Raw genomic sequence first — 25,603 nt, 5'->3', positions numbered from 1 at the left:
GGTAGCGTGCAAATGACGTCAGTCACACTAACTTCACATAACATTGATTGATAACTTCAATCATCCGGTGGCGCTGCCCGGGCGACCTCGCACTGCTTTCTTTTTTGTTTGGTTGTTCGTTCGGTTTGGCTATTTCTTAGTTTTATTATTCATTTTTAAAAACCTAGGTATTGAATTGGGGTGCATCGTCACGATGATGTTTTTTAATAAGAGGCCTGTTGCTGATGTTAGTGATATGGCTGATCACCTGCAACTCCATGCAAGTGAATCACGACTTCATGACGGCGGCGGTTCTGCGCTACACACAAGACCAACTATTATGGCTTTGGTCTAGTTGTGCACTCTTCCCCCGGCTCCAGCTACCTAGGGATGTGCAGCTAAGGACACCAGCTGAAAGCTGCCAAGCTCGCTTGCAGAAGAGGGGGAAGGATGGCAGGATTCGACAGAGACTACAGAAAAGTGCAGAAAACCTCCGCTACCCTCTATGCTTCTTTGCAACACCCGCTCCTTGAGAAGCAAAATAGAGGAGCTCAGAGTCTGTACCAGAGTTCGACATAAGTACCAGAAAGCTTGTCTGCTTGTGCTCACTGAGATGTGGTTACAAAAGGATGTTCCCGACTTGCCTTGGAAGGTTTTGCTCTGGTTCGATATGACAGGAACGATAATTCAGGCAAGAGCAAAGGGGGTGGCATATGTGTCTATGTGAACCAAAAATGGTCCTCACACTCCTCGGTAAGAGAGAGGGTCTGTAATTCTGACACTGAACTGGTATTTTTAAGCCTGAGGCCCTTCTATCTTCCGAGGGAATTTGGGAACATTTTATTATGTACGGTTTATGTTCCGCCTAGCAGGAATGTGGCAAATGCAGCTAAACTGACTGCAGATTGTGTTCATAGACAATTAAAACGAACTCCGAATGCGCCCTGTTTTATCTTAGGTGATTTTAATCGGTGCGCTTTGGAGGCTGTGCTGCCTGGATTTTATCAGTATGTGGACTCCAACATCAGAGGTAATAATGTTTTGGACAAATGTTATGGGAGTATAAAGAATGCATATGTAGCCAAGGTCAAGCCAACATTAGGTTCCTCTGACCATAACGCTGTTCATTTAATTCCTACATATAAGTCTCTGCTTAAGAGCAGCAAACCTCTGACTAAAACTGTGTATGTTTATGACAAAGATGGTATTGAAACCTTAAAAGGCTGCTTCTCCTGCACCAACTGGGATCTTTTTCACAGCCTGGACTTGGAGGAAGCTACAGAGACTATTACAGACTATATTAATTTTTGCAAAAATAGTGTGCTGGATCAAAAAACAATAACTATTTATCCCAATAACAAGTCTTTCATTACTAAGGAAATTAAGGAGTGTATTGTAAGGAAAAGATTGCATTTAAGGGAGGAAATGTTGTAGCTATGAAAGATGCACAGAAAGAATTAAATATTAAATTAAAGGCAGCGAGAAGAAAGGAAAAGGAGAACTTGGAAAAGCACTGCTCAACTAGAAATACCAAAAAAATATGGGATTCTATGAAACATGGCAAATATGGCTACAACTAAAAGATACATTAATTTGATAGAAGAAATGGCAAAGGCAAATGAGTTAAATAATTTTTACTGTAGGTTTGGATTGAAGGATTTTTCACAGGAGCAGGAAACTGCATTGGATGTGTTACCGGTAGTGGATTCATTTAACAAAACTATATATCAGCATACGGTGGAGAGACTGTTTTCACGTGTTTGTCCCAGCAAGGCGTCAGGACCAGATGGTATATCTGGGCATTTATTGAAATCTTGCAGTGAAGAGTTGGCAGAAGCTTTTTGTCCCATTTTAAAGAATACTTTTATTACGCACACTGTCCTGTCAATGTGGAAGAGTTATATCATTATCTCTCTCCCGAAAAAAGTTAGTTGTAAGGAGAATAATGATTATCATCCAGTAGCACTTACTTCTATTGTAATTAATATGTTTTGAAAAAATCATGATTAATTTCGTAAAATCAGAGGTGAGTTGTTTTTTAGACCCTTTTCAATTTGCATATAGGAGCAAGAGAGGGACAGATGATGCTATGATAGCAGTGACTCCAAGCTCATATTCGTGACTTTTATTTGTTGATTTTAGTTCAGCTTTTAACATGTTGCAGCCACATCTTTTAATTAAAAAGTTAAATGATTTTAAAGTTCATCCATTATTAATTAAATGGTATTACTGTGAATGGAGTACGGGAGCTCCGCAGGGCTGCATTAGCTCACCTGTTATGTTCACTCTGTACACAGATTCATGTAGATTAGATTAGATAGATTAGATTCAACTTTATTGTCATTACACATGTACAAGTACAATGCAACAAAATGCAGTTTAGGTCTAACCAGCAGTGCAAAAGCAGCAAGTGCAAGATACAGGAATAAGTTATAAAGTGCAGTTATAGAAAACTATGGTGATATTTACAGATGGATGTACTATGAACATTATATACAGGTTGGATAAGCTATAAACAGATTTACAATATATGAATATATGTGCAGGTTGCTATTAATAATCAATAGTGTGCAGATAAATAAACATGATTACAAATGTATATGTTACAATATATGAATATATGTACAAGGATAGATAAACATGATTACAAGTGTATATATAACAATATATGAATATATGTACAGGTTGCTATTAATAATCAGTAGTATGCAGATAAATAAGCATGATTAAAAGTGAATATTTATAGTGGGTGTGTACATAATTACAAATGTCCATATGCAGTGGTTATGTACAGTTCAATAAGTAAACAGTTCAATGTGAGCCTGTTCGTCCCTTTCTGAAGTCCACAATGAGCTCCTTGGTCTTGTTGGTGTTAAGGAGCAGATTATTGTCGGTGCACCAAGTGGCCAGATGCTGTATCTCCTCCCTGTAGGCCGTCTCATCATTGTTGCTGATTAGACCATTCTAAATAATTCTAATAATTACATTGTTAAATTCTCAGACGATACTTACATCTTAGGGTTGTTGAATAAGAATACGGATTTATCTGAATATTTTTCAGAGATTGGAAGATTTGCGAGTTGGTGCGACGACAATCTTCTTGATTTGAATGTCAGTAAGACAAAAGAAATGGTGTTTGACCCTAGGGGAATTGGTGATCATAGGCCTGTGACCATCAAAACTCAAACCATCACACAGGTGACGTCATTTAAATATCTGTGTGTCTTCTTTAATAACTCACTAAAATGCCATATACATGTTGATAATCACTGTAGTAAGCTTCAGCAACGACTGTATTTTTTACGACGTCTAAGAATTTATGGAGTGGATCAGAAATGTATGATCATGTTCTATAGGGCTGTGTTTGAGAGATTGAAAAGGTATGGTATCACAGCTTAATTCGGAAAAATGTCTGTACAGCTGAGATCTAAAATAGTTTAATTCACACTGCCTGGAAAATTATAGGTGTATCAGAGCTGATGTCACTGCAAGATATGTATGAACAAGAGGCATTAAGGTGTGCTAAACAAATTGTTCGTGACGTATCACATGTTCTGCACAAGGAATATGAGTTGTTACCCGTGGGGAAAAGATTCAGAGTACCTTGCTGTGGATTAAACAGATATAAAAATTATTTTTATCCTACGAGTATTAAGCTATTAAATAATAGTGGTGGCTTAGATTGAGAATATCAGTTTGCTTATTTATGTGTATATCGAGTGAGGCTTGTAACTTTTATTGAATTATCTATTTGAGTTTTGTATGTTTATTGTTTTGTCCATGTTTGTAATGACTGCAGCTAAGGGCAAGAGCCTAAGACAAATTTCCCTAACTGGGACAATAAAGTTTTACCTTACCTTACCTATAACATTGATTGATAACTTCAACCAAGAACATTTTCACAAAATAGTTCACAACATGTTCAAAATATATACATATAGAACAGAGTAAAAGACCTTGAACATGGTAAACTTGTACATTTACACCATTCCATGAACAATATGCATCATCCATACAGTATAACATTCAAGATTACAGAAGTAACCCTCCGTTCCCCTCCTCGGGGAACAAGGCACTTGTCTGAAAGAGTATTGAACGGGCCAATGAAAGCCAATGAATTGGCAGCATAAGCTTGCGCAGGTGTGCTCCGTTGCCAATTATCCCAGCATATAAGCATTATGGCGATGGAATATAGCACTTCCGTTCCCCTTCTCGGGGAACAAAGGGTTACATCTGTAACCTCGAACGTTCCCCTTCGGGTAGGGAACTCCAGTGCTATAGGTGGATTTGATCTAGAAAATCCATGTATGGGAGAACTATGGAAAAGTGCTGGGGGCCACGAAGGAATCTGCAGGGCTCACCTGACGGGGAACTTTACTGACAGATAAAAAGGCGCATGTATCTCAGTGTTAGGGAGAATGGCGCAGCAAACGTGTTTCAACATCCTACCGAATTGTTTCCTTAATCACCAAAGGGTTACCTAATACCCTTGAGGAAACCGGCTCCACTCGCAGATTGTAAAACCTTGCAAATGTGTTGGGTGTCGCCCAGCCCGCAGCTCTACAGATGTCTGTTAGAGAGGCGCCGCCTGCACGCGCCCAAGAGGATGCGATGCTCCGAGTGGAGTGCGCACGCACTCTCGGGGGACGCGGCTCACCTCGGCTCTGATAAGCGAGAGAATAGCACCCACAATCCAGTGGGAAATCTTAATTTTGATACGGCACTTCCCTGCTGCCGACCACCATAACAGACGAAGAGCTGCTTAGATTATCTAAACTCTGAGTGCGGTCCTGATAATACGCAAGGCGCGAACTGGACAATAAAGAAAGGGCTGGGTCTTCCTCTCCGAGGGCAGTGCTTGCAGGCTCACTACCTGGTATTAAAACGGAGTGGTAGGAACCTTGGGCACATATCGCAGGCGGGGTCTCAGGGTGTGAGAGAAAGCCAGCTCAATTACAGGCACGAGTCACTGACCATAAAATGCCTCCTGGTCCCCGACCCTCTAATCGATATCAACGCGACCAGCAGAGCTGTCTTCAGGGACAGAAAAGATACTGAGTCGAGGATCGAAGGGATCGTGTAACGAGGGCGAGATCCAAAGAGGGCATGAGGGGGGGCGGGGTAATTCGCTTAGCGCCCCTGAGGAACCGGATGATGAAGTTATGCGTTCCCACGGTGCTGCCAGCCACCGTCTCATGAGAGCGGAGATGGCAGCCACGTAACTTGAGTCTGGAGGGCGACAGCCTGCTCTCCAGCTTCACTCGGTGTAAAGAAAGCACAACGCTGATCTGGCAAATTACGGGGGTCTCCTCTGCGAGAGACGCACCATTCAGTGAATAGACTCCACTTCAGGGCATAGGCGCGCTTGGGGAGGGGGCTCTAGCCCGAGTGACGGTATTAGCCACCGCAATCGGAGGTTACCTAAGTCTGCTTCGCGTCTAAGGACCTCCAAAGATCGGCGAGGGTGCCAGATAGTGCCCTGTCCCTGAGAGAGTAGATGCTCTCTCGAAGGGAACTGCCAGGGGAGGGCTATCGCGAGGAGGGAGAGCTCTGACATCCAGGTCCGGTTGGGCCAGAGAAGCGCAACCTGTTCCTCATCCTCCCTGACCTTGCACAGTAACTGCGCGAGCAGGCTCACTGGGGGAAGCCTGTGCATCCGTGCCGAGAGCCCTCGGTCAGGGAAAAGAACAACTGGCAATGAGTGATCTCGGGGGAAGCAACAGATTGATCTGGGCTTCCCTGAATCGCACCCATATCAGCTGAACAGACTCGGGGTGGAGTCTCCATTCTCCAGGACGTAAGGCGTCCGTGAAAGTGCATCGGCTGAACGGTTGAGCTTGCCTGAATGTGAATGGCGTGCAGCGATTTCAGCAGCGGATGACTCCAGAGGAGCAGATGGTGGGTGAGCTGAGACATATGGCGAGAGCGCATAACCCCCATACAGTTTATATATGCCGGCGCCACCGTACTGTCCGTCCTGACCAGTTTGTGTTGCCGCTCCAGCACCGGAAAAAAACGGTGGAGAGCGAGGAACACTACCAACAGCTCCAGGCGATATGCCAATGCAACTGGGTACCTTTCCACAGGTCTGCAGCCGCATGCACGCAATGCACAGCCCCCCAGCCCGTGTTGGAAGGGTCTGTTGAAACGACGACAAGACTGGATGCCTGTCCTCGAGGCACTCAGGCCAGTAGGAACGAGGGGTCGCTCCAAGGGCTGAGGGCACGGTGACACAGTGCAATAACAGAGAATCGGTGTGCGCGCGCGCGTGCCATGCGCATCTCGGGACTCGATCGTGAAGCCAGTGCTGAAGTGGTCTCATATAGAGGAATCTGAGCGGCGTGAATTGGCTGCGGATGCCATATGCCCCAGGAGCCTCTGAAATAGTTTCAGTGGGACCACTATTTTACTGTCGAGCTCTCTCAGACAGGACAGCATCAGCTGAGCGTGCTCTCCGGAGAGGCGCTTTGCCATGGTGACCGAGTCCAGCTCCAGCCCGAGAGAAGAGATCCTCTGCACGGGGGCGAGTTTGCTCTTTTCTCGGTTGACCTGAAACCCCAACAGGTGAAAGTGCCGGAGCACTTTGTCTCTGTGCATAATCAATTGCTCTGAGAGTGAGCAAAAATCAGCCAGTCATTCAAGATAATTGAGTATGCGAATGCCCGCGAGCCGAAGGGACAGACGCTAAGGCACCCTCCGCGGGCTTGGTGAGGACCCGCAGAGACAGAGAGAGCCCGAAGGGGAGGACTTTGTATTGCCAAGCTCGACCTTCAATGCAAACCGCAGAACTGACGGTGGCGGGGAAGAGCGTCCATCAGGTCTAATGCTGCAGACCAACCCAGAGGACGAACGCACCGGAGGATGCGCTTCTGCGTGAGCATTCTGAACGGCAGCTTGTGCAGACAGCGGTTCAAAACGTGCAGATCTAGGATTGGCCGTGACCCACCGCTCTTTTGGGCATGATGAAGTGTGGGCTGTAAAACCCGCTCTCTATCTCGGCTGGAGAGAGCGGCTCGATTGTATCCTTCGCCAGGAGGACAGCAATCTCTTCTCACAAGACAGGGGCGGACAGGGGGCTGACCCTGGTGAATACACACCCGTGACTTGGGGGGCCGTTTCGCGAACTAAATCGCATAGCCGAGTCTGATTGTGCGTATGAGGCACAATCCCACGCCATTAACCAGGCAGGCAGAGCTCTCGCTAATGGACTCATCCACAATTGCTGACGTACCAGCAGTGGGGCAGCGTGGAGTGGGTGTGCTGATCCGGGAAGCGTGCGGGCCCCACTAAAGAGCTGGAGATGAGAGATTTGCTCTCACTCCGCACCCGAGCTCCGGAGGGGAGGCTCGAGGGGTGGGAGAAAGGAGACCGTCCTCCCAGCGCTTGTGAGCCACTGGCGAAACGCACCGAACCTGCAAGCTAGAAAGCATAGCGTCCCAGACTGGCAGATTTCGGGCTGTCACATCCGGGGAAGAGGAAAAGTGCTCTTTCATTGATGTTTTCATGGAAGTAAAAAGTGCCGTTGGAAATGGGGCCCCGCCCTCCAGCGGGGAAAGAGCAAGTTCCCTCTTCTCCAGATGGCCTGTCCCTGGGACGCTTCACGGTCCGTTGCCAGACTTAGCGGCGTTCTGGGCAGGGGGGGGCTGCCAGCTTCCGAGGTGCTCGACGAGCTCTCTTCGCCAGAGGCGTGTGTGGGGGCGGTGCAGCTCTCGTAGGCGGGTGCCTTCGGCGAGGAGCAGATATGGATGGCACGGCGGGTGGAGCGGGCTTATGCCGATAGGACATCACCCATCAGACTGCTCTCTCAACGCCTCGAATTCCTGGGTGAATTCACAGACTGTGCCGCCGAACAGGCCAGCTTGGGATATGGGGGAGTCAAGAAAGCGGACTTTGTAAACTTCGCGCATATCAGCCAAGTTTTAGCCAGGGGTGGCGCTCCTGGACCACTAGTGTGGACATCGTCCTCCCCAACGCAGCGGACTTAGTGGTCCGAAGAGCATAGTCGGATGCAGTGCGAACCTTATAAGCCTGGGTTGGACCCACCCTCGTGCAGCTCGGCCAGCGCCTGCGCTTGGTAGCGCTGGTAGGTGGCTATCGCATGCAAGGCGGAAGCAGCCTGGCCCGCAGCCTTGTAATAAGCCTTGTATAACTTTACAGGCTTTGGATGGGAGACGAGGCAGACCCCGCCAAGAAGAGGCGCCACACGGACAAAGATTGGCCGCAATCGTGCGCTCAACCTGAGGAATCACCACATACCCCCTGGCCGCTCCACCGTCAAGAGTGGTGACGGTGGAGGGACACGCAGCACGAGCAGAAAAAAGTGCCCTACAAGACCACGTGAGCCTATTGTGCACCTCCGGAAAGAAGGGGACGAGAGGCTTTGAAGGCTTTGCCCTCTGGTCCTCTACGTACACCCATCTAGTCGGTCTGGCCACGGAGCTGGGGGATAAACCATCTCCAACTCACGGCCGAAGCAGCCCGGGAAAGCGCGGTTAACATGTCCGTTTCAGGATCCATTTTGACATCGCTTACCTGCCTGGAGGGGGCTACCGGGTCTGGATCATCATCGGACAATGAAAGCCCACCCTCCGATGCTGCAGTGGACGTGTGGTCTCTGGTGTCATCGAGCGTAAGGGCTATCATCTGTTAGACAGATCGCTTCCCCTGCCCGAAGCTTGGATGGAGCGCTTGGAGGAGTGGGAGGCCCACGGGGCCGTGGGCGACGGATTATCTCTCGCTGAACCCTCAGATCTGCCCGAGTGCCCTTTGCAGAGCAGGGGACAACTGGGGTGGTTTGCCCTTTGCAAAGGCTAGCCGCGATCTTTACTTTGCAACAGTCATGGCATCGCAATGACGACATGAACTGCCCGCGAGCAGCACATTAACATGCTGGACCCCCCAAGAATGCAACGCAGTGCCCGTGCCCATCATCCGAGGACAGGAAACCACCGCATCCAGAAACGCACAGTCGGAGCACCGTCCTGAAAAGGACGTGCTGCTCGACTGTTACTCTCTTTGTGAAATTGCAACTTTATACGCACCGCTCTGGAGGACCGGACCCAAAGAACGCCAGGCAAGGGAGAAACCCAGCTTGACTGTCTGCCGCTACGTGTACACACTCTGGACCGGGAGAATGCTCTCGTTCGCTCGGAATCGCTGGATCACAGCAGGAGGAACCCTCGTCGACTCGATCAGAAAGTCTCTGAAGCGAAAAGGATGGCGTTTGCTCACTCCAGGTGTGCTTATATGCTGGGATAATTGGCAATGAAGCACACCTGCGCAAGCTTACGCTGTCAATTCATTGGCCTGTTCAATACTCTCTCAGACAAGCGGCTTCTGAACCAAATCCTCCCATACGTGGATTTTCTAGATCAAATCCACCTATAGCACTGGAGTTCCCCACCCAAAGAGGAACTTGACAAATCAAAAAATAAAATAAACATGCAGGAATTCAGTATGCATATGACTTACCTAACGCGGCAAAACAATTTGGGACATGAATTTTATGAAGAATTGGCAGGATGGATTAAGTTAGAAGACAAAATGTGTCTCTCCTGTCTTCACCACAAGCTGGCGTGCAAGTGATGTCAGTCACCCTTGACCTCAATTCCGTTTTTTTTTTGTAGAAATTAACTTCTAAATATAAAAATATAAATCTATAATTTATTTTACATGCCCAAATGTTGTGCATCAAGTAAGGTAAGAAAATAAAACATATAAATACATATATTCTGACAAAATAAATAAATAAATAAAATAAGAAACTCTTAGTTACATATCAAAATAAAACAATATTTAATACTCAAAAATTTGAGTGGTTTACAATTGCATGCATCACTAATAAATATTCTAAAAACAAATATATTTTCCATTGTGATGAAAAAAAAAATATATATATCAGTGACAGAATAAAATGTAATGTTTTTGCTCAATTTTGACAGCAGTTTGGGGGATTACTGCACAAGATTAATGCACAAAAGAGAAACACATTAAATATTTCAGTCACCAAACATATTGAGAAATTGAAAGATAATACAAATTAATTTAAGCTAAATATTGCAAAAAGAATTTTGCAAAAATCCTACAAAATTTTTACTAAATCTTTCCATTTTTACCCCTTTTTAAATTTGTAATTAATATTTTTCTATAACATATACAATTGAGTGAACCATTTTTGGACCATTATCTTAAATTATTTTGTTAGATGAGGTCCAGACTTGGCTAATCGATTGTATATGCACAGATATAATATTGTAGAGCTTCCTATTAAAAATATGAATTTAAAAGAGAGATTTGTGAGCGGTGTACAGTGCTGAACACTATATATTGTTTACCCAGAGTGTTTACATGGTCACACAGCAAGTAATACAACAAACATTTAGTTTGGGCTAGCTTTTGCAGATGGACATTGCTGTATACTGCCCTTGATGGGTGAGTGGGGGTGTGTCTGTTGTCTCTCCAGGTGTGAATTATTCATGACCATTGTCACTCAGATGTGAGATGACCCAAATCAAACTTAACAAAATGTAAATCATTGTAATGTTTTCTTCGAATGAGAGAACAGAATATGTTTCACATAATTGGGAAATTTTCTAGCCTACAAGACTGATAACTCAAAAGTCTTGTCCAGGCACATTCAGTGTGGTTTTTGGACCTTATTTCAGCTATTTTTTTTTCAAAATCTACTAATTATGCATTATATTGTTTTTTTCTAATAAACACAAGCATGTTTATCAATATTTCTCACATATTATTTTATGTACAATGTAATTTAATAAGTAACTGAAATAAGCTCAAATGTGAGGGCATGTCAAAAAATCTCAGGGGCCCCAAAATCACCTCAGACCCCTGAGGGTTAACTACAGGTATAGTATGAGCAGTGTGAAACAGCATTACTGATAAACCAGAATTCCTGTTATCCAGAGTTTAGTATCACCCAGAATTAACATGTTTAAGTACTGAAAAGCTCTAATATGAAACTGTCTGACTGTAGTTATTGTCGAGTGGGGAATCATTTACCTCAGTATCTCCAGTCTACATTCTGGACTCTTCAGTGCGTCAGAAAGCTTCTTCACTCCTGAATCCTGCAGGTCATTGTTACTCAGGTCCAGCTCTCTCAGCACACAGTTTGAGGATTGTAGAGCTGAAGACAAACTCTCACAGCACTGAACAGTGAGATTACAGCGCTGTAGCCTGTGTAAAGGACAAAAAGAATATTGATGTGTCCATCTGGGGCCTCATGTATGAAGACTTGCATGGAAATCATACTAAAACATTGCATACGCACAAAGCTGTAAATGTACGTACGCAGTAAAAAAAATCAGATGTAAGAAACACTTTGTACGCCGAATCTCACGCATATTCTCTTTGTACATCCGAATGAAAGTGAAACTGAGCGCAACATGCACGAGCACAAAACCCCTCTCTGCCTCCTCCCCCGTATGAATATGCTAATGACTCTACTTTGGCAAAACCCAACAAAAAAGCAATGGCAAAAGCAAGCAAAAAGAGAAACTTTGAACAGAATGTGAATTGGAGGTGCTGCTTTCGGAGGTAGACTGGAGAAAAACGGTGTTCTTTGCAAATTTGTTCTCCGGAATTAATGACAAAAGAAAAAAAATAGAGTGGGAGAGTTTAGCTGATGCGGTTAACAAAGTTAAGTCTGAACATCGCACTGAGTGGATTAAAAAAGAAATAGAGCGATGTAAAGGTGTAAAATTTGAAGTGCGTTTATTAGTGTTGGGGTACTCGAACTTGGACTTGGATCAGAGTCCGGACTCGAGTCCAGTTTTCATTGGACTCTGACTTGTCAAGGACTTGGGGAAACTTTTACTCCGACTTGACTCGGACTTGGACATTTTGGACTCGGAAAATATCATGAGTCCAGTCGAGTCCACATCATTCATAACACAAATAAATATTAAAAATTAGATATTAAAAATGAATAAATAACAGCATGAAACTATTAACAAGAATTTAGCGATCTCTCTGGCTGCATGCCAGCATTTATTTATGCCACCGCACCCGCAGGTAGCAGTAAAACGTCTTCACCTTACACGTGTAACCAGAAATAGCCATAAATCACACAATGTGTAGCTAGGTCTAGGACTATAATGTCTTCAAAAAGAGCAATAATTTGTCTTCTACCGACATGTTGAAAGAAAACAAAGAAAGGTAAGAGCTTATTTACTTGAATTGTATATTCATATCGTAGGGATGAGGTAATACATACTGACGATATGGTTTTGTTTTTTATATTGGTGTCAATATATCTGCAAATAACGGTCAGATTCAAAGTTTCACGTTTGGCTCTGAGCCAGAGAAAGATGCGCTCAGCGCTTGGTTCAGGCCAGGGCTTCTCAAATCCGGACTCCGTAATATTCAAAGTTTCCTGTGTGACTCTTGTAATGACATCCCACTATCATCCTGTTTCATTTTCCAATACTTCCCCCTTATGTTTAATCTTTCTATAAAAAGTGAAGGTACCATCAATACAGCGATCTCAAATAGAACTGCAAGAGCTGTTCAAGAGAATTGTGCTTTCGCTTTATTTTGGCTTGAAAGCACGTTAAATTGAATATAAAAACATCTGCATTCTATTTCTTTCCAGTAAAGATGTGCGTCGATTGTCACAACTTCTGAATCAGTGTAGCCTGCATGCTGACTGACGGACACCTTCCGTTTAATAAACTCATCCCAGATCCCAGATGAGCTTCTGATTTGGAGGGTAGGGTTAGGAGAGTATCAACAGAGTGTAAAATTACAGGAATTAACTGATGGAATAGCAAAAATGTTGTTATAATGTTGCTTGGAGTTGCATATTATATTAAGTCAATATAAGCACAAATGGATTTAATGAAGAGTTATATTTAAATCAAGTCAACATTCAGAATGGATAATCACTGGACTAATCTTTTAATCTTTTTAAAGATAGAATGAGGTTTGACTTTGATTTTGTGTAAAAATTAACATTCAGGTAATATTTTGATGACAGACATCGGAGAGATTAGGGGTGCCTGTGACCACAATGTGTGTCTTCTGTGATTGTGAGCAGCAGTATATATCTGCCCTACATGTTTAATATGCAAAAGAGAATCTGATAATGACTAATTTCTGGTTCTATTTATATGTAGTCAATGACTTGAGTGCAAGAATATGTGTATAGTTGTATGCTGATGTCATCACTTTCTTTTGAACTGAGGACCAGGACCATGACCTATCCTCAAAATTGCCCCACCCTCCATTTATTTATAATATTTTTTTAATAATAATAATAATATATATATATATATATATATATATATATATATATATATATATATATATATATATAATTCGATTGAATTTAAACATATAAAAGTATTATTGTTATTATTATTATTATTATTATTATACAATTAAAATTCTAAATAAATAACAGAAATTTGTCCTAAATGTAATTGGAACACAAAGACACAACTGAAGTGTTGTATTAATATAATTTAAAAACTCTTTTGCAAGAATATTAATTTAATTTGACAATTCCATAAGATACAAAAAAATATGTTTTATAGAATTATCTGTGGGCAGCACGGTGGCGCAGTAGGTAGCACTGTCGCCTTACAGCAAGAAGGTCGCTGATTCAAGCTACGGCTGGGTCAGTTGATGTTTCTTTGTGGAGTTTGCATTTTCTCACCGTGTTGGCGTGGATTTCCTCCAGGAGTTCCGGATTCCCTCACAGTCCAAAAACTATTGGTGAATTGATGAACTAAACTGGCCATATTGTATGAGTGTGTATGGATGTTTCCCAGTATTGGGTTTTAGCTGGAAAGGCATCCGGTGTGTAAAACATATGCTGGATAAGTTGGCTGTTCATTCCGCTGTGGCGACCCCTGATTAATAAAGGGACTAAGTCGAAAATAAAATAAATGAATAAATAAATGAGAATTATCTGTTGTCTTTTTAGACCTGAATTGTGAACTGTTTTAGGCCTAATCTTACCTGCCTGACTCTTCATCCTTCCTTTCTGCTTCTTAGCATGTTTAGTTAAAATAAGATCATCATCATATTGTTTTAATTTTATTTTTGTCCACTTCCAAAACATACACATACACAAAACATACACAATACGCATGTTTCACAATGCATGAGTGCTGCATATTTTTTCGCCTTGTCTCAGAGTGGCAAAACTTCTTTCTAAGTATTTGGTATGTATACTTGCTTTATTAAAATGAAAGAATGTCCAAGACAAAGCTAATAAGTTTCTTATGAGTACATGTACACTAGCAGTGGAACTTACTGGAATTCACCTTAAATCTTGCCTAGGGCTCCAAATTGGTTAGGGCCAGGCCTAATCATGATCATGGTGGATAATCACGCGAACGCCTGCTTTAACACACTGCAGCAAAGCGATCAGTTGAATGGAAAAAGATGTCGGCCTCACTGAAAAGAATTGATGAAGAGAATAGACAGTTTAAAGTTGAATGAACAGATAAGTATGTGTCTATTTTGCCCCAAGCCAGCTCGAATCAGTAACCTTCTTGCTGTGAGGCCATTGTGCTACCCACTGCGCCACCGTGCTGCATCTTATGAATGTTTATTAAAAACAAGTTATGTAATATCAATTGTTTTATACATTTGACCCTAATAAAAAATCAGATTAGGACCTTTTAATGTAGACATTGAGAACCCCTGTTTTAGGCTATCACTAACAGGTGGGCCCAGATCATCAGCCTAGAAACTTGCACTGGACTATTTTTTCAGTGTGATTGCCACTGGGTTTTATTTTGCACCCAATCGTCCCTGCTATTTATTCACTATTTGTTTATTTAGAACAATTTTTTTTCTGACTGTTAATTCCCTGTTAAGACAGCATCGAAGCCGAATGGTCTCTCTTTGCTGAACCATTTTCCACACTGGGGCCAGGGGTGGACTGGCCATCTGGCATACCAAGCACTTTCCCGGTGGGCCGATGTACTTTTTGTTTAAAAGGCTTAGCAGCCTATCGTTTTTTTCTGCCTTATTAATTGACGCTGCTGTTATCTGTGACTCTCTGAAAGTAGATGCTTTTTTTTCCCCGGAGAGACAGACCGGGCCGGCCCATGTGACACTCTGCAGCCCATTGGTTCTTTTCTGTATTGACATTGGGCTGGCCCAATCACAAACTCCTATTTTGGACTCCGTGTGAGCGTGCGTCGTCTGTGTGTATTTGTCAAAATAGTCGAGAGTCAGAGAGAAGAAACGCAAGGGAGGCGCAGAGAAATCGCGGGAAATACACCGGCGTTTCATTTAGCGATTCTGAAAAGTTCTCTGTTCATTCTAGTACACGGCTAAAAGCGCAAATCACGTGACCCCACACACACACTCTGCCAAGAGCTGCAGCCACTAGTTCAGCGGGTGAGCATAAACCCCAGGTGAGAGTATAGTACATGTCAGTTTATCTGCTGGATGATCTCATCTAACTATAGTTGTTAAACGTGATATTGAATTTATCTTGTTGTCTCTATCTAACAATTCTTATGTCTTTTGAATCACTTGTTCTCAGTTAACTGTTTTGGCTGAGTGAAAAGATAAGCTAAAATATGAATTTATGTAACCACATACACTGATTCTGCACATTGACTGATTGCTTACCTTTATCGTTTAAATTTAATGTACCTTATACTGTTATAATGGCCATTATTGGTTATTAAAACTGATATTCTGCAAAAGAGACGTGGTAAAGTTCATTCTTTTCAATGGAAATGAAAGGAGGCAGTTATATTTAAGCCCTGTTTTGTTATAAATATGCAGAGTGAAGATGATGCTCATATACATATGCAGCTACACGAGGCTGTTTGGTGTCTGTTAATCATAATATCAAAATGAAACAAATTTGACTTGTATTATGTTTTCATTGTTTAGATAGTGAAACAGCAAGCAGGATGAGGTAAATAAGGTTATAAAGTACACTGTTCCCTATGAAGATTAACCCATGCATTAGCAGGCAGTTTTGGTTATGTTTATTATTGAATATAAGCTAAATTGGCTGTAGTGTATGAGAGTGTATGGGTGATTTCCAATATTGGGTTGTCGCTGGAAAGTCATCTGCTGCATAAAACATGCTGGAATAGTTGGCAGTTCATTCCACTGCGGCAACCCCTGATAAAAAAAGGGACTTATGCGAAGAAAAATAAATGAATGAATAGTGTATTTATTAGAACTCAACAAATATCTTTATGGACAGTAAACAGAAATTAAATTGAGATTAAAGTTTTATATTTATTTATTTATTTATTTATTTCATATATATGGTTTTTGTGTTTTATAGAATATGAGTTAATAAAAATATTGGACGCGCATAGATAGATAGCATTTTGATTGAATTTAGTGGGCCGCTCTGGCCCAAAATGCCAGGGCCGATTTTTTTGCCCCAGTCCAGCCCTGACTGGGGCTGATAACAGAATTCTCTGGAATTAATGTTAATAAAAACGCATTGTTGCCTTGGTAATGCAAGCGTAATTTAAGCAGAAGAAATTTGAGAAAGTGGCATGATAATGTCAAACGTGCGAGTCTTGTAAAATAATATAAGTTCTACATATATCCTCCTATTTTCATTTTAATTTAAAGCAAGCTAACAAAAAATACAAGGCGTTTTGTAAAAAATGTATCAAAACTTTAAAATATTAGTTTAACAGTTTAATTGTAATAGAACATTTTATTTGATTCATTATTATTTTTCATGGCTCAGTGCTTAGCACTGTTGCCTCACAGCAAGAAGGTCACTGGTCACAGGGAAATTGAATTTTTTAAAATGGCCTTGGTGTGCGAGTGTGATTGTAAGTGAATGGGTTGCGGCTGGAAGGACATCCGCTGCGTAAAACATATGATGGACTAGTTGGCAGTTCTTTCTGCTGTGGCGACCCCTGATAAATAAGGGACTAAGCCGAAAGAAAATTAATAAATTAAGTTTTATGACTGTCTGGACTCGGCCGGAGTCGACTAGGACTCGGATGTTAAGGACTCGGACTCAAGTCCGACTCGACCCCTTTTGGACTCGGACTTGTACTCGACTGGTTAAGGACTTGGTCTCTTCTTGGACTCGACAAAGGTGGACTCGACCCCAACTCTAGCGTTTATCAGCGTGAGTGGCGTAGCTCGTAAGATGCATACCAACATGTTTTGACACGTTTGAGCATGAACTCAGTTCGAATCCAGCGTCTGATGATTCTTTTTTATACGTTGGCATGAAGCTGCGCACATTCCCACGTTAGTAAATCCAAATGTGAGCAATTCTGAGCGTGAAACCTGGCGTACGCAAGGTTTTTGTGCGTATGCAGCGTTGATACATGAGGCCCCTGGTGTGTTTAATAGTCTGAAGCATGTATGACTGTAGTGACTGGTATAACTACTAATTAGTGAGCACATCTGGTGATTTTAGCTTTTAATAATAACCCAATCCTTAATAATCATCTAACACTGCATGAAAGTTTTTTTTATTTATTATTAATTAACAAACAAACTAATAACAATACTTTTCAATAGCATCTTTAAAAGTTGCATCTCAAAGCACTTTTCAAAATAAAGTGAAACAGATGCATATATAACAGAAATATAGAAGATAAATAAATGTATTCATTGTTGTTTGCTGCATGTGTGTTTTTGTTTCTAAAGATTCCGCCATGTGAGTGATAAGGACTGCCTGCCCTATAATATTGCCTGCAGCTCCTCAGCCTTATCCAGCCATGTCCACCATTTCAGTTGTCTCTAGTACAGCAGTTTCAATGTTGTCTAGTACATCAGACACAGTTTCTAGTGCTAATGGTATGTTGTAGCGAGGACATAAACAAGGATGTAAACAATGGAAAATGCTGTTTGGCCCCGCTAACCATTTAGCTAAACATTCATATTTATCCATCAAACCACTGCAAACACAAAATATTCAGCAGCGCTGCAGTGTCTCTCTATGCTGACGCTTTCCTTGCATTCTACATCTCAAATAACCAACTCGCAAAAGATATGAGAATATTTCATATGACTTACACATGCTCATTCTAAATATATGCGAAAGACACTTGTCAGATGATATTTTAGAGAGCAGACGTGAGCTTCAGCTGTGTCCTCTGTCATTTTCTGTTAGATTCAGGCTCACACTGATATGGCTAACAGCTACTCTGACTGATAGGATTTACACATCGCAAAAGTGTGTGCTTGTAGAGCCGTGACACTTTTCCTGTTGACATGGAGCCGATCCGCAAATCACAGCACAACACGTTAGCTGAGCAATCAGAGCCTCTTGAGGACGGGCCTTTTAGAGGAACTAGGAGATATCACGTTTGTTTTCATGTTAGCTGAGTAGCCATAATCAAAGTCAGATATATATAAAAAAATAAGCAGATTTTCTACAAGTAAAGCATGAGCACACATCCCATTGCATCTTATCAACACAACCAAACCTTAAAAATGCACTCTAGAGCACCCCTTTAAGGACATCCAGACAGTCTAGAGGTGTTTGAAACCTCCAGAAAGGTGGGCTTGCATCATCATGGAGGGTTTTACCAGCTCCACTATAGCTCTGGGCTCCTGCTGTTAATCCTGATCAATTCAACTCAATTTATTTCAAGAGCACTTTCAACCAACCACAATGGCTACCAAAGTGCTGTTCATAAAAACACAGAATACACGCAAACATACAAGGAACCAAAGTACATCAACTCCCAACACATGAGTAAAAGCTGAAGAAAATAAGTGTTTCAGTGACCTCTGAAAAGACTCAAGAGTTGGAGAAGTTCATAAGGAGAGTGGAAGATTGCTCCAGAGTCTTGAAGCTGCGACTGAAAAAGCTCTATCACCTCCACATATCAAGCCTGATCGCGGAACTGTCAAATAGAGTCGATCATTACAGTGAAGAGATCTCACGGGTTGGTGTATATTAATTAGCTCAGAAATATACTCAGGGGCAATGGGGGGATTTAAAAACATACAGCAGTACTTTGTACTGGATTCTAAACTGGATTGGCAGCCAAGTGTAGAGAAACCAGTGCAAGTGTTATGTGCTCTCCTTTTCTGTTCCTGTTAAAAGCCTGGTAGCTGCGTTTTGGACTAGCTGCAGTCCTGAGAGAGAGGCATGACTAAGACCCAGATACAACATGTCCTCATTCAGTTGGACAAAGTTATTCAGTAACCATTCTCTCACATCAGCCAAGCCATTAAACAAAGCCTGAAGGGAGGATTGAACCCTCAGGTCTTTTGATGAAGTAGATTTAAGAATCATCAGCAGATTGTTATTTATGCCATGCTTCTAAAAGATTTTTTCCCAATGGAAATAAGTAAAGGGAAAACAAAACAGGACAACGTATTGAGCGCTGTGGAACCCCACACATTAATTGAATGACAGAAGAACAAGAGTTGGACACACAAACACACTAAAAAAAAGCAGTGAGATCCAATAATAAAAGAACAACAAGGTTACCTGAATCAACCTCCAACAAGACATCATTTGAAGCCCTCAATAGAGCGGACTCTGTTCTATGGCCAGCTCTAAAACCTGACTGAAATTTATCAAAAACATTATTATTAAACATGAAATCATTCAGCTGTACATACACAATTTTCTCTAAAACCTTTGAGATAAAAGGCCAGATCCACAGGATCTGTCCTGGTTTACTGTCCAGTAGTCCCTGCCTTGGCTTTTTCCTGCTCCCTGTTCACCTGCGTAACAGTTTCCCCCTCACCATCTGTCCTGTACCCTGTCATGGTTTCATTAACCTGCCTCTCCCCCATTACACTTGTCCACTGTAACACCTCCGGCTTGCTGAACTCACTCTCGTTTAGTGAGGATCATCTGGAATCTGCTCCTAGAAGAGAGCTATGTCATGGTCCTGGTTGTAGTGTCCTTGTACTGTTGTGTTTTCCTTGTGTTCTCTGTGTTCACACCAGTTTTCCCCATGTTACCCTTGTTAGTTGGCCCAGTTACTCTCTGTGTGTTTAAGCTCCTCTGTTTCAGTCATTATTTGTTGATCATAGTTTGCTGCATGTGTGTATGTTTCTCTTGTCTGTGTTTTCTGGTCTTCAGCTCTGCCATTTTCTTTGTGAATGGATTATATTTAACATTAGAACTGCACCTAGATCCAGCTCTTGAAATTGCTTTGCCTGCCTGCACGATTAGAAGAAGATATAATAAAGAAGATGGTTGCACAGTGGTTTAGTGGTTAGCACTTTCGCCTAACAACAAGAAGGTCACTTGTTTGAGTCCCAGCTTCAGTATCGCCCACAGTGCGAAGACATGGTACAGGTGAACTGGGTAAACAAAACTGACCATAATGTATGAGTGTGTGTCTGTGTCATTTTTACCTGATAATTATCAGCATAGAAATGAGTCAAAATAGACAGAATGGAGAAAACAACATCTGTGTGATCGTTTCGCTCTTACCAGAAAGGACTTTAAATGTGCTGTATCATTTTATAGCTGACTTGTGTGCATTAGCCATTGTGAAAACCATTAGCCATTGACCTACATGGTAGAAAAAACTGGGGCCTCATATATCAACGCTGTGTATGCACAAAAACTACTATGCCAGGTTTCACGCTTACATTTGGATTTACTAACGATGAAATTAACGTATCAATGTGCGTTGGTACATGCCAACTTCAAGTCTGACGTACGTGTATTTCTTGTGTATGTTTGCTTTATTTCCATTTGCAACTCTTAGAAGCAATTATGTTAGATTGCACACTGCAAAGTATCTTTGAGCCGTGTCTGGAGACAGCTGTATGGGACGAGATCATCCGCATGTCTAGCAGGTATTTAAGTTTACCATACCATGCAGTTGACCAGCCAAACATTAAAGTGCAATTTGCAGCAATCGCCGGTTTTCCCAATGTAATTGGATCAATCAACTGCAAGCACATTGCTATAAAGGTGCCACCCGAAGACGAATTTGCAAACATGAATCGGAAAGTTTTCCATTCAATAAATATGCAAATAATATGTGATACTCAAATGCACTTAACAAATATTGTAGCAAGGTGGCCTTGGTCAACCCATGATTAATTCATCCTCTCAAACAGCATGGTTGGGATGAGGCTCCAAGGTGGCAGGCCCTCGGTCAGTTCTAGAGGAGGCGATTGGGCAGCTCAAATGCCGGAGGCGCTGAAAAGAGCAGAAGTGTGCTGCTATACCGCCCTAACAAAGTGTTCCGCTAATACATCTGTGTCTCCCACAGAGACGGATACTACTCCAGACAGTAAAAGTGTCACCCACAATTGAGGTTACTCTCTCCTCAATGTGTGTTAGTTCAGCATCCCCTGCTCCCCTGCCTGTTCGCTCCACACTTTGACGGTGCGCCACTGTTCTCCTCTTAACCTGCACCTTTGCATTTTTTTTTATTCAGTCAGTGCGATGTTCAGACTCCACTGCGTTAACCAAGTAAGCTTAACTCTTCCACTCTATTTTTTTCTTTTGTTCTTAATTTCGAAGGACAAACTTGCAAATAACACTACCTCCGATAGGTGCACCCCCAATTCACATTCTGTGAGGTTTCACTTTTTGCTTGCTTTTGCCATTGCCTTTTCATTTGGTTTTGCTAAAGTAGAGTCATTACCATATATATTAGGGGGAGGAGGCAAGGAGGGGTAATGCGCACGTGTGCTCAGTTTCACGTTAATTCGGATGTACGAAAAGAATATGCGTGGGATTCCGCATCTGAAATTTTTACTGTGTACGCACATTTACAGCTTTGTCCGTACGCAATTTTTTAGTATGAATTCAACACAAGTCTTTGTACACGAAGCCCCTGGTGTGTAAGTCAATAGTACAGGTTTCAGCTATCTTCCGATTATCTTCTTTTATGTTCAACAGGAGAAACAAAGTTTTAAAAAGGCTTATAACCGAGTAAAAATTTGTAAATTTACTTTATGGGTAAACTATCTTTTAAACAACCACTGCCAAAACATGAATCTCTTATTTAAAAAACACTAAAATATTAAATAATAAACAATTATTATTGTGTTCTGAAGATCAATATTGTTCATGTTCATTTACATGATATACTATATAATTTAAATTCAGGAAATGTCTACTTCATAGATGAAAGAAAGAAGCACTTTGACTTACAGAGCTCTTGTGGAGGTTTTGATGACTGCTGATAGTCTGATGAGACACTCGTCTGATCTCTGGAATTTCTGAAGCTCAAACTCCTCCAGCTCCTCCTCTGAGGTCAACAACACAAAGACCAGAGCAGACCACTGGGCAGGTGAAAGGCGAGCAGATGACAGACTTCCTCTACTGAGGTGAGACTGAATCTCTTTCAGCAGAGTTTGGTCGTTCAGTTCATTCAGACAGTAGAACAGATTGATTGATCTCTCTGGAGACAGATTCCCTTCAAGTTTCTGCTTGATGTAGGCAATTATTTCCTCATTGCTCTGGTCTCTGTCATCCTGCTGTGTCAACAGGCCTTTTAAGAGTTGTCGATTAGACTGGAGTGACAGACCGAGAAGGAAGCGAAGGTATAGGTCCAGATGTCCATTCTCACTTTCCAGAGCCTTGTCCACTGCAGTCTTCAGCAAATCAATCATGGACTCATTTCTGCTTTTTTCCGCTTGTGTCTTGTCTCTGTCGAGAATCAGATGTTGATAAAGTGCAGCAATGAACTCTTGAATGCTCAAGTGAAGAAAGCAGTACATGGTACCAAGAATGAATCCCGTCTCCTCTTTAAATATCTGGGTACACATGCCTGAGTACACCGATGCCTTATAGACGTCAATGCCACAGTCTTTCAGATCGCTCTCATAGAAGATCACATTGTTTCTTTCCAGCTGCTGGAAGGCCAGTTTCCCCAGTGAAAGGATGAGGTTTGGATCCCAGGAGACATCTGCTGTGTTTTCTCCATCATACTTTCTTCTGCTCTGCTGGATCTGAAAGCGGAGAAAGTGTGTGTACATCTGTGTCAGAGTCTTGGGAGATTCCTGCAGTGTTTCAGCATGAGCCCTGTGTTTCAGTTTCAGTATGTTCTGGAGAACAGTGGCTGAAATCCAGCAGAAGACTGGGATGTGGCACATAATAAAGAGACTCTTTGACTGTTTAATGTGATCAATGATTTCTCTGGCCTGATTCTGATCTGTGAGTCTCTTTCTGAAGTACTCCTCCTTTTGGGCATCATTAAATCCTCGTATCTCTGTCAGCCGGTCGATACAGTCAGCAGGAATCTTACTGGCAGCTGCTGGTCTGCTGGTGATCCATATGAGAGCAGAAGGAAGCAGATTTCCCTTGATGAAGTTTGTCAGGAGAACATCCAGAGAGACTGCTGAAGATACATCATGACACGTCTCATTACCAGCAAAGTTCAGAGGAAGACGACATTCATCCAATCCATCAAGGATGAACAGGACTTTGAATCGTGTGCTTCTTGTAAGGTCCAGTCCTTTAGTCTCTGGGAAAAACTGAGTTATGAGGTCTTTTAAACTTTGTCTTTCTTTCTCCTTTAAGTTCATCTCTCTGAATGGAAGAGGAAATATAAAGCTGATGTCTTGATTTTCTTTCCCTTCAGCCCAATCCAGAACAAACTTTTGCACAGAGACTGATTTCCCGATGCCAGCAACTCCTTTTGTCAGGACAGTTCTGATCCGCTCGTCTTTTTCAGCTGCTTCAAACAAATGTTTGCATTCAACCTGTATCTCTAGTGACTGATGACGTCTGGACGCAGCTTCAATCTGTCTGATCTCATGTTCAGTGTTGACCTGTTCACTCGCACCCTGAGTGATATAGAGATCTGTGTAGATGTTATTCAGAAGTGTGGAGTCTCCTTGCTGAGCATTTCCTTCAAACACACTTTGATATTTCTTCTTCAGGCTACATTTAAGCTGATTAATGAAGAACAGCTCACCTAAACACAGGAGCAAAGAAACAGATTAGTTTTAGTTTTAGTCAAAACAGTTTTAGTTTTATCTTTTCCAGATATATTTGTTAGTGTCAGTCTGACAGATGGCCATGAGTCTCTTACCCTGGAGAGTATCAGCAGCTTGATCTTGCTTCATCTCTCTCAGGAAGAAAAGTGTGAGATCAAGAGCTGCTTCTGTGATAATGCTTCTGTTCTCATTAAAATCCTGTACAAACTCTTGTCTGTTTTCTTCTTGTAAGATTTTCTTAAATTTATTCAGTTCATTCTTCAGAAATCTGATAATTTTGCTCTCAAGATTCTACAATTGACGAAAAGAGAAGAACAATATTTAACCAATAGATTAATTCACACATACATACATCCACAAACTACTCAATAATTGAAAACAAATGCATTATACTATACACAGCTAAACATTGAGCTAAAGTACATCCAGGCAGGTGTTGAGCACATTACACTTCCATAAACTGAATGATTGCAGATGTTTCACAGTTACATCAGACAAAACACACATCAAAACAAAACAGAGGGGTTTGGATAAGATGTTTAAAAAACTACTGCTACACACAGGAGCAGTTTGTATTACAAATGTAGCCATAAGCATCACACGTGTGCACTATTTTATAATTATTCAATGAAATGCTGTCATTAGTCCTTAAAAAATACATTTTAATTCTTAGGAGTGAGTAAATGACTCAATAAAAAATACATTTTAAATGTGTTGCTGAAGTAGGATCTTATAAACATTATTACCGTCTGTTATAATATGAATGAAAATTAGTTTCTTTCCCACCTGGAAGATCCACTGGAGATTGTCTGTGAAACTCTTGTGTCTCCTGTGAGTCTCGTCTCCTGAATCTGCTAACTCATATTCAACACTGTTAACAGATAAAACTACTGTAATTATACATTTAGAGGCAAACAGATACAGATATATCTTACATACACTGAAAATAATACATGTAGTGCTCATAAAAAGACAGTTAGGAAAGTGGACGGATTTGTTACTTAAGTGTTCTTTTACATATTGAATTTAGCTGAGAAATCACACATAAACATCACTATTATGTTAGGCATCTAAAATACTTTACAAAAGTAGCTTTACATAGAAATATTTTAGCAAGAAATATTTGATTTACAGTTTTAACAGATTTACAAAAACCTTTAAGCTACAATACAATAAAAATATAATACAGCTACAATTTAATTCCATAAGCTTCATCTGTCTTAGAAATATTAACAAAAGAGTTCTGGTTATAAACATTTTCAAGACTTCTTTTTTTTGCTTCAAAGATGGTGATAGAAATGTATACAGGTTTGAAATGTCATTAAGATGAGTAAACTATGACAGAATATTAAGGTAAAAAATTTTATTTACTTGGAAAGTGAAATTATTGTTTGAAACAGTACATGTGAGACCAAAATGTAAAACACAAAATACCTTGTGGCAGATGATGGTTTCTTCTCTCTGAGGTTTGGGGGTTTGACTAGTGAGTGGTCACTCTTCAGAGACACAGAGCTGGACACACGTGATCCTGATCTCACACTGAAGACACAAACACACCAGAGGAATAAACGGCAGGAGAATCTTCAGTCTCCTTTAAAGCTGCAGTATATTCACCTTATTCTCAGCTGTCGAGTGGGCGCTGCCATTTGAATCATTTTGTCTCGCGACTTCCGGTCACATTCACTTTCATTCATTTTTTGACGTTAACAACTGCTCGTTACGCTGCTTGATGTTGCAATTTAATATTTTCTTATTATATTAT

At 41.6% G+C, this 25,603-nt stretch overlaps 4 protein-coding genes across 5 annotated transcripts in view; 2 read left to right on the top strand and 2 right to left on the bottom strand.

The window, feature by feature from the left end:
• Positions 1 to 25,603, top strand: part of LOC148680782 (NACHT, LRR and PYD domains-containing protein 3-like) — a 463,735-nt gene that overhangs the window by 190,265 nt on the left and 247,867 nt on the right. The window lies entirely within an intron of this gene.
• The window catches only part of LOC148680790 (uncharacterized), a 796,717-nt gene that overhangs the window by 578,460 nt on the left and 192,654 nt on the right, over positions 1 to 25,603 (bottom strand). The gene's annotated exons all lie outside the window — the stretch shown is intronic.
• LOC148680812 (uncharacterized) overlaps positions 1 to 25,603 on the top strand; it is a 451,921-nt gene that overhangs the window by 380,062 nt on the left and 46,256 nt on the right. The window lies entirely within an intron of this gene.
• Positions 1 to 25,603, bottom strand: part of wu:fb12a08 — a 49,642-nt gene that overhangs the window by 5,974 nt on the left and 18,065 nt on the right. The window contains exons 6-10 of one of the 2 annotated variants that reach the window (XM_088650158.1): positions 25,276 to 25,380; positions 24,628 to 24,712; positions 23,937 to 24,132; positions 22,052 to 23,819; positions 10,999 to 11,172 (exon numbers count right to left, since the gene is read on the bottom strand). In XM_088650158.1, coding sequence (XP_088506284.1) covers positions 10,999 to 11,172; positions 22,052 to 23,819; positions 23,937 to 24,132; positions 24,628 to 24,712; positions 25,276 to 25,380 — 2,328 coding nt within the window. The remainder of the gene's footprint in view (positions 1 to 10,998; positions 11,173 to 22,051; positions 23,820 to 23,936; positions 24,133 to 24,627; positions 24,713 to 25,275; positions 25,381 to 25,603) is intronic. The other variant, XM_088650159.1, reaches the window with a different exon arrangement.

Source organism: Danio rerio, chromosome 4, assembly GCF_052040795.2.
Source record: "Danio rerio strain M-AB ecotype USA chromosome 4, GRCz13ab, whole genome shotgun sequence".
Lineage (NCBI taxonomy): Eukaryota > Metazoa > Chordata > Actinopteri > Cypriniformes > Danionidae > Danio > Danio rerio.
Note: the sequence above shows the minus strand (reverse complement) of the source record. Positions and strands in the feature narration are given on the sequence as shown.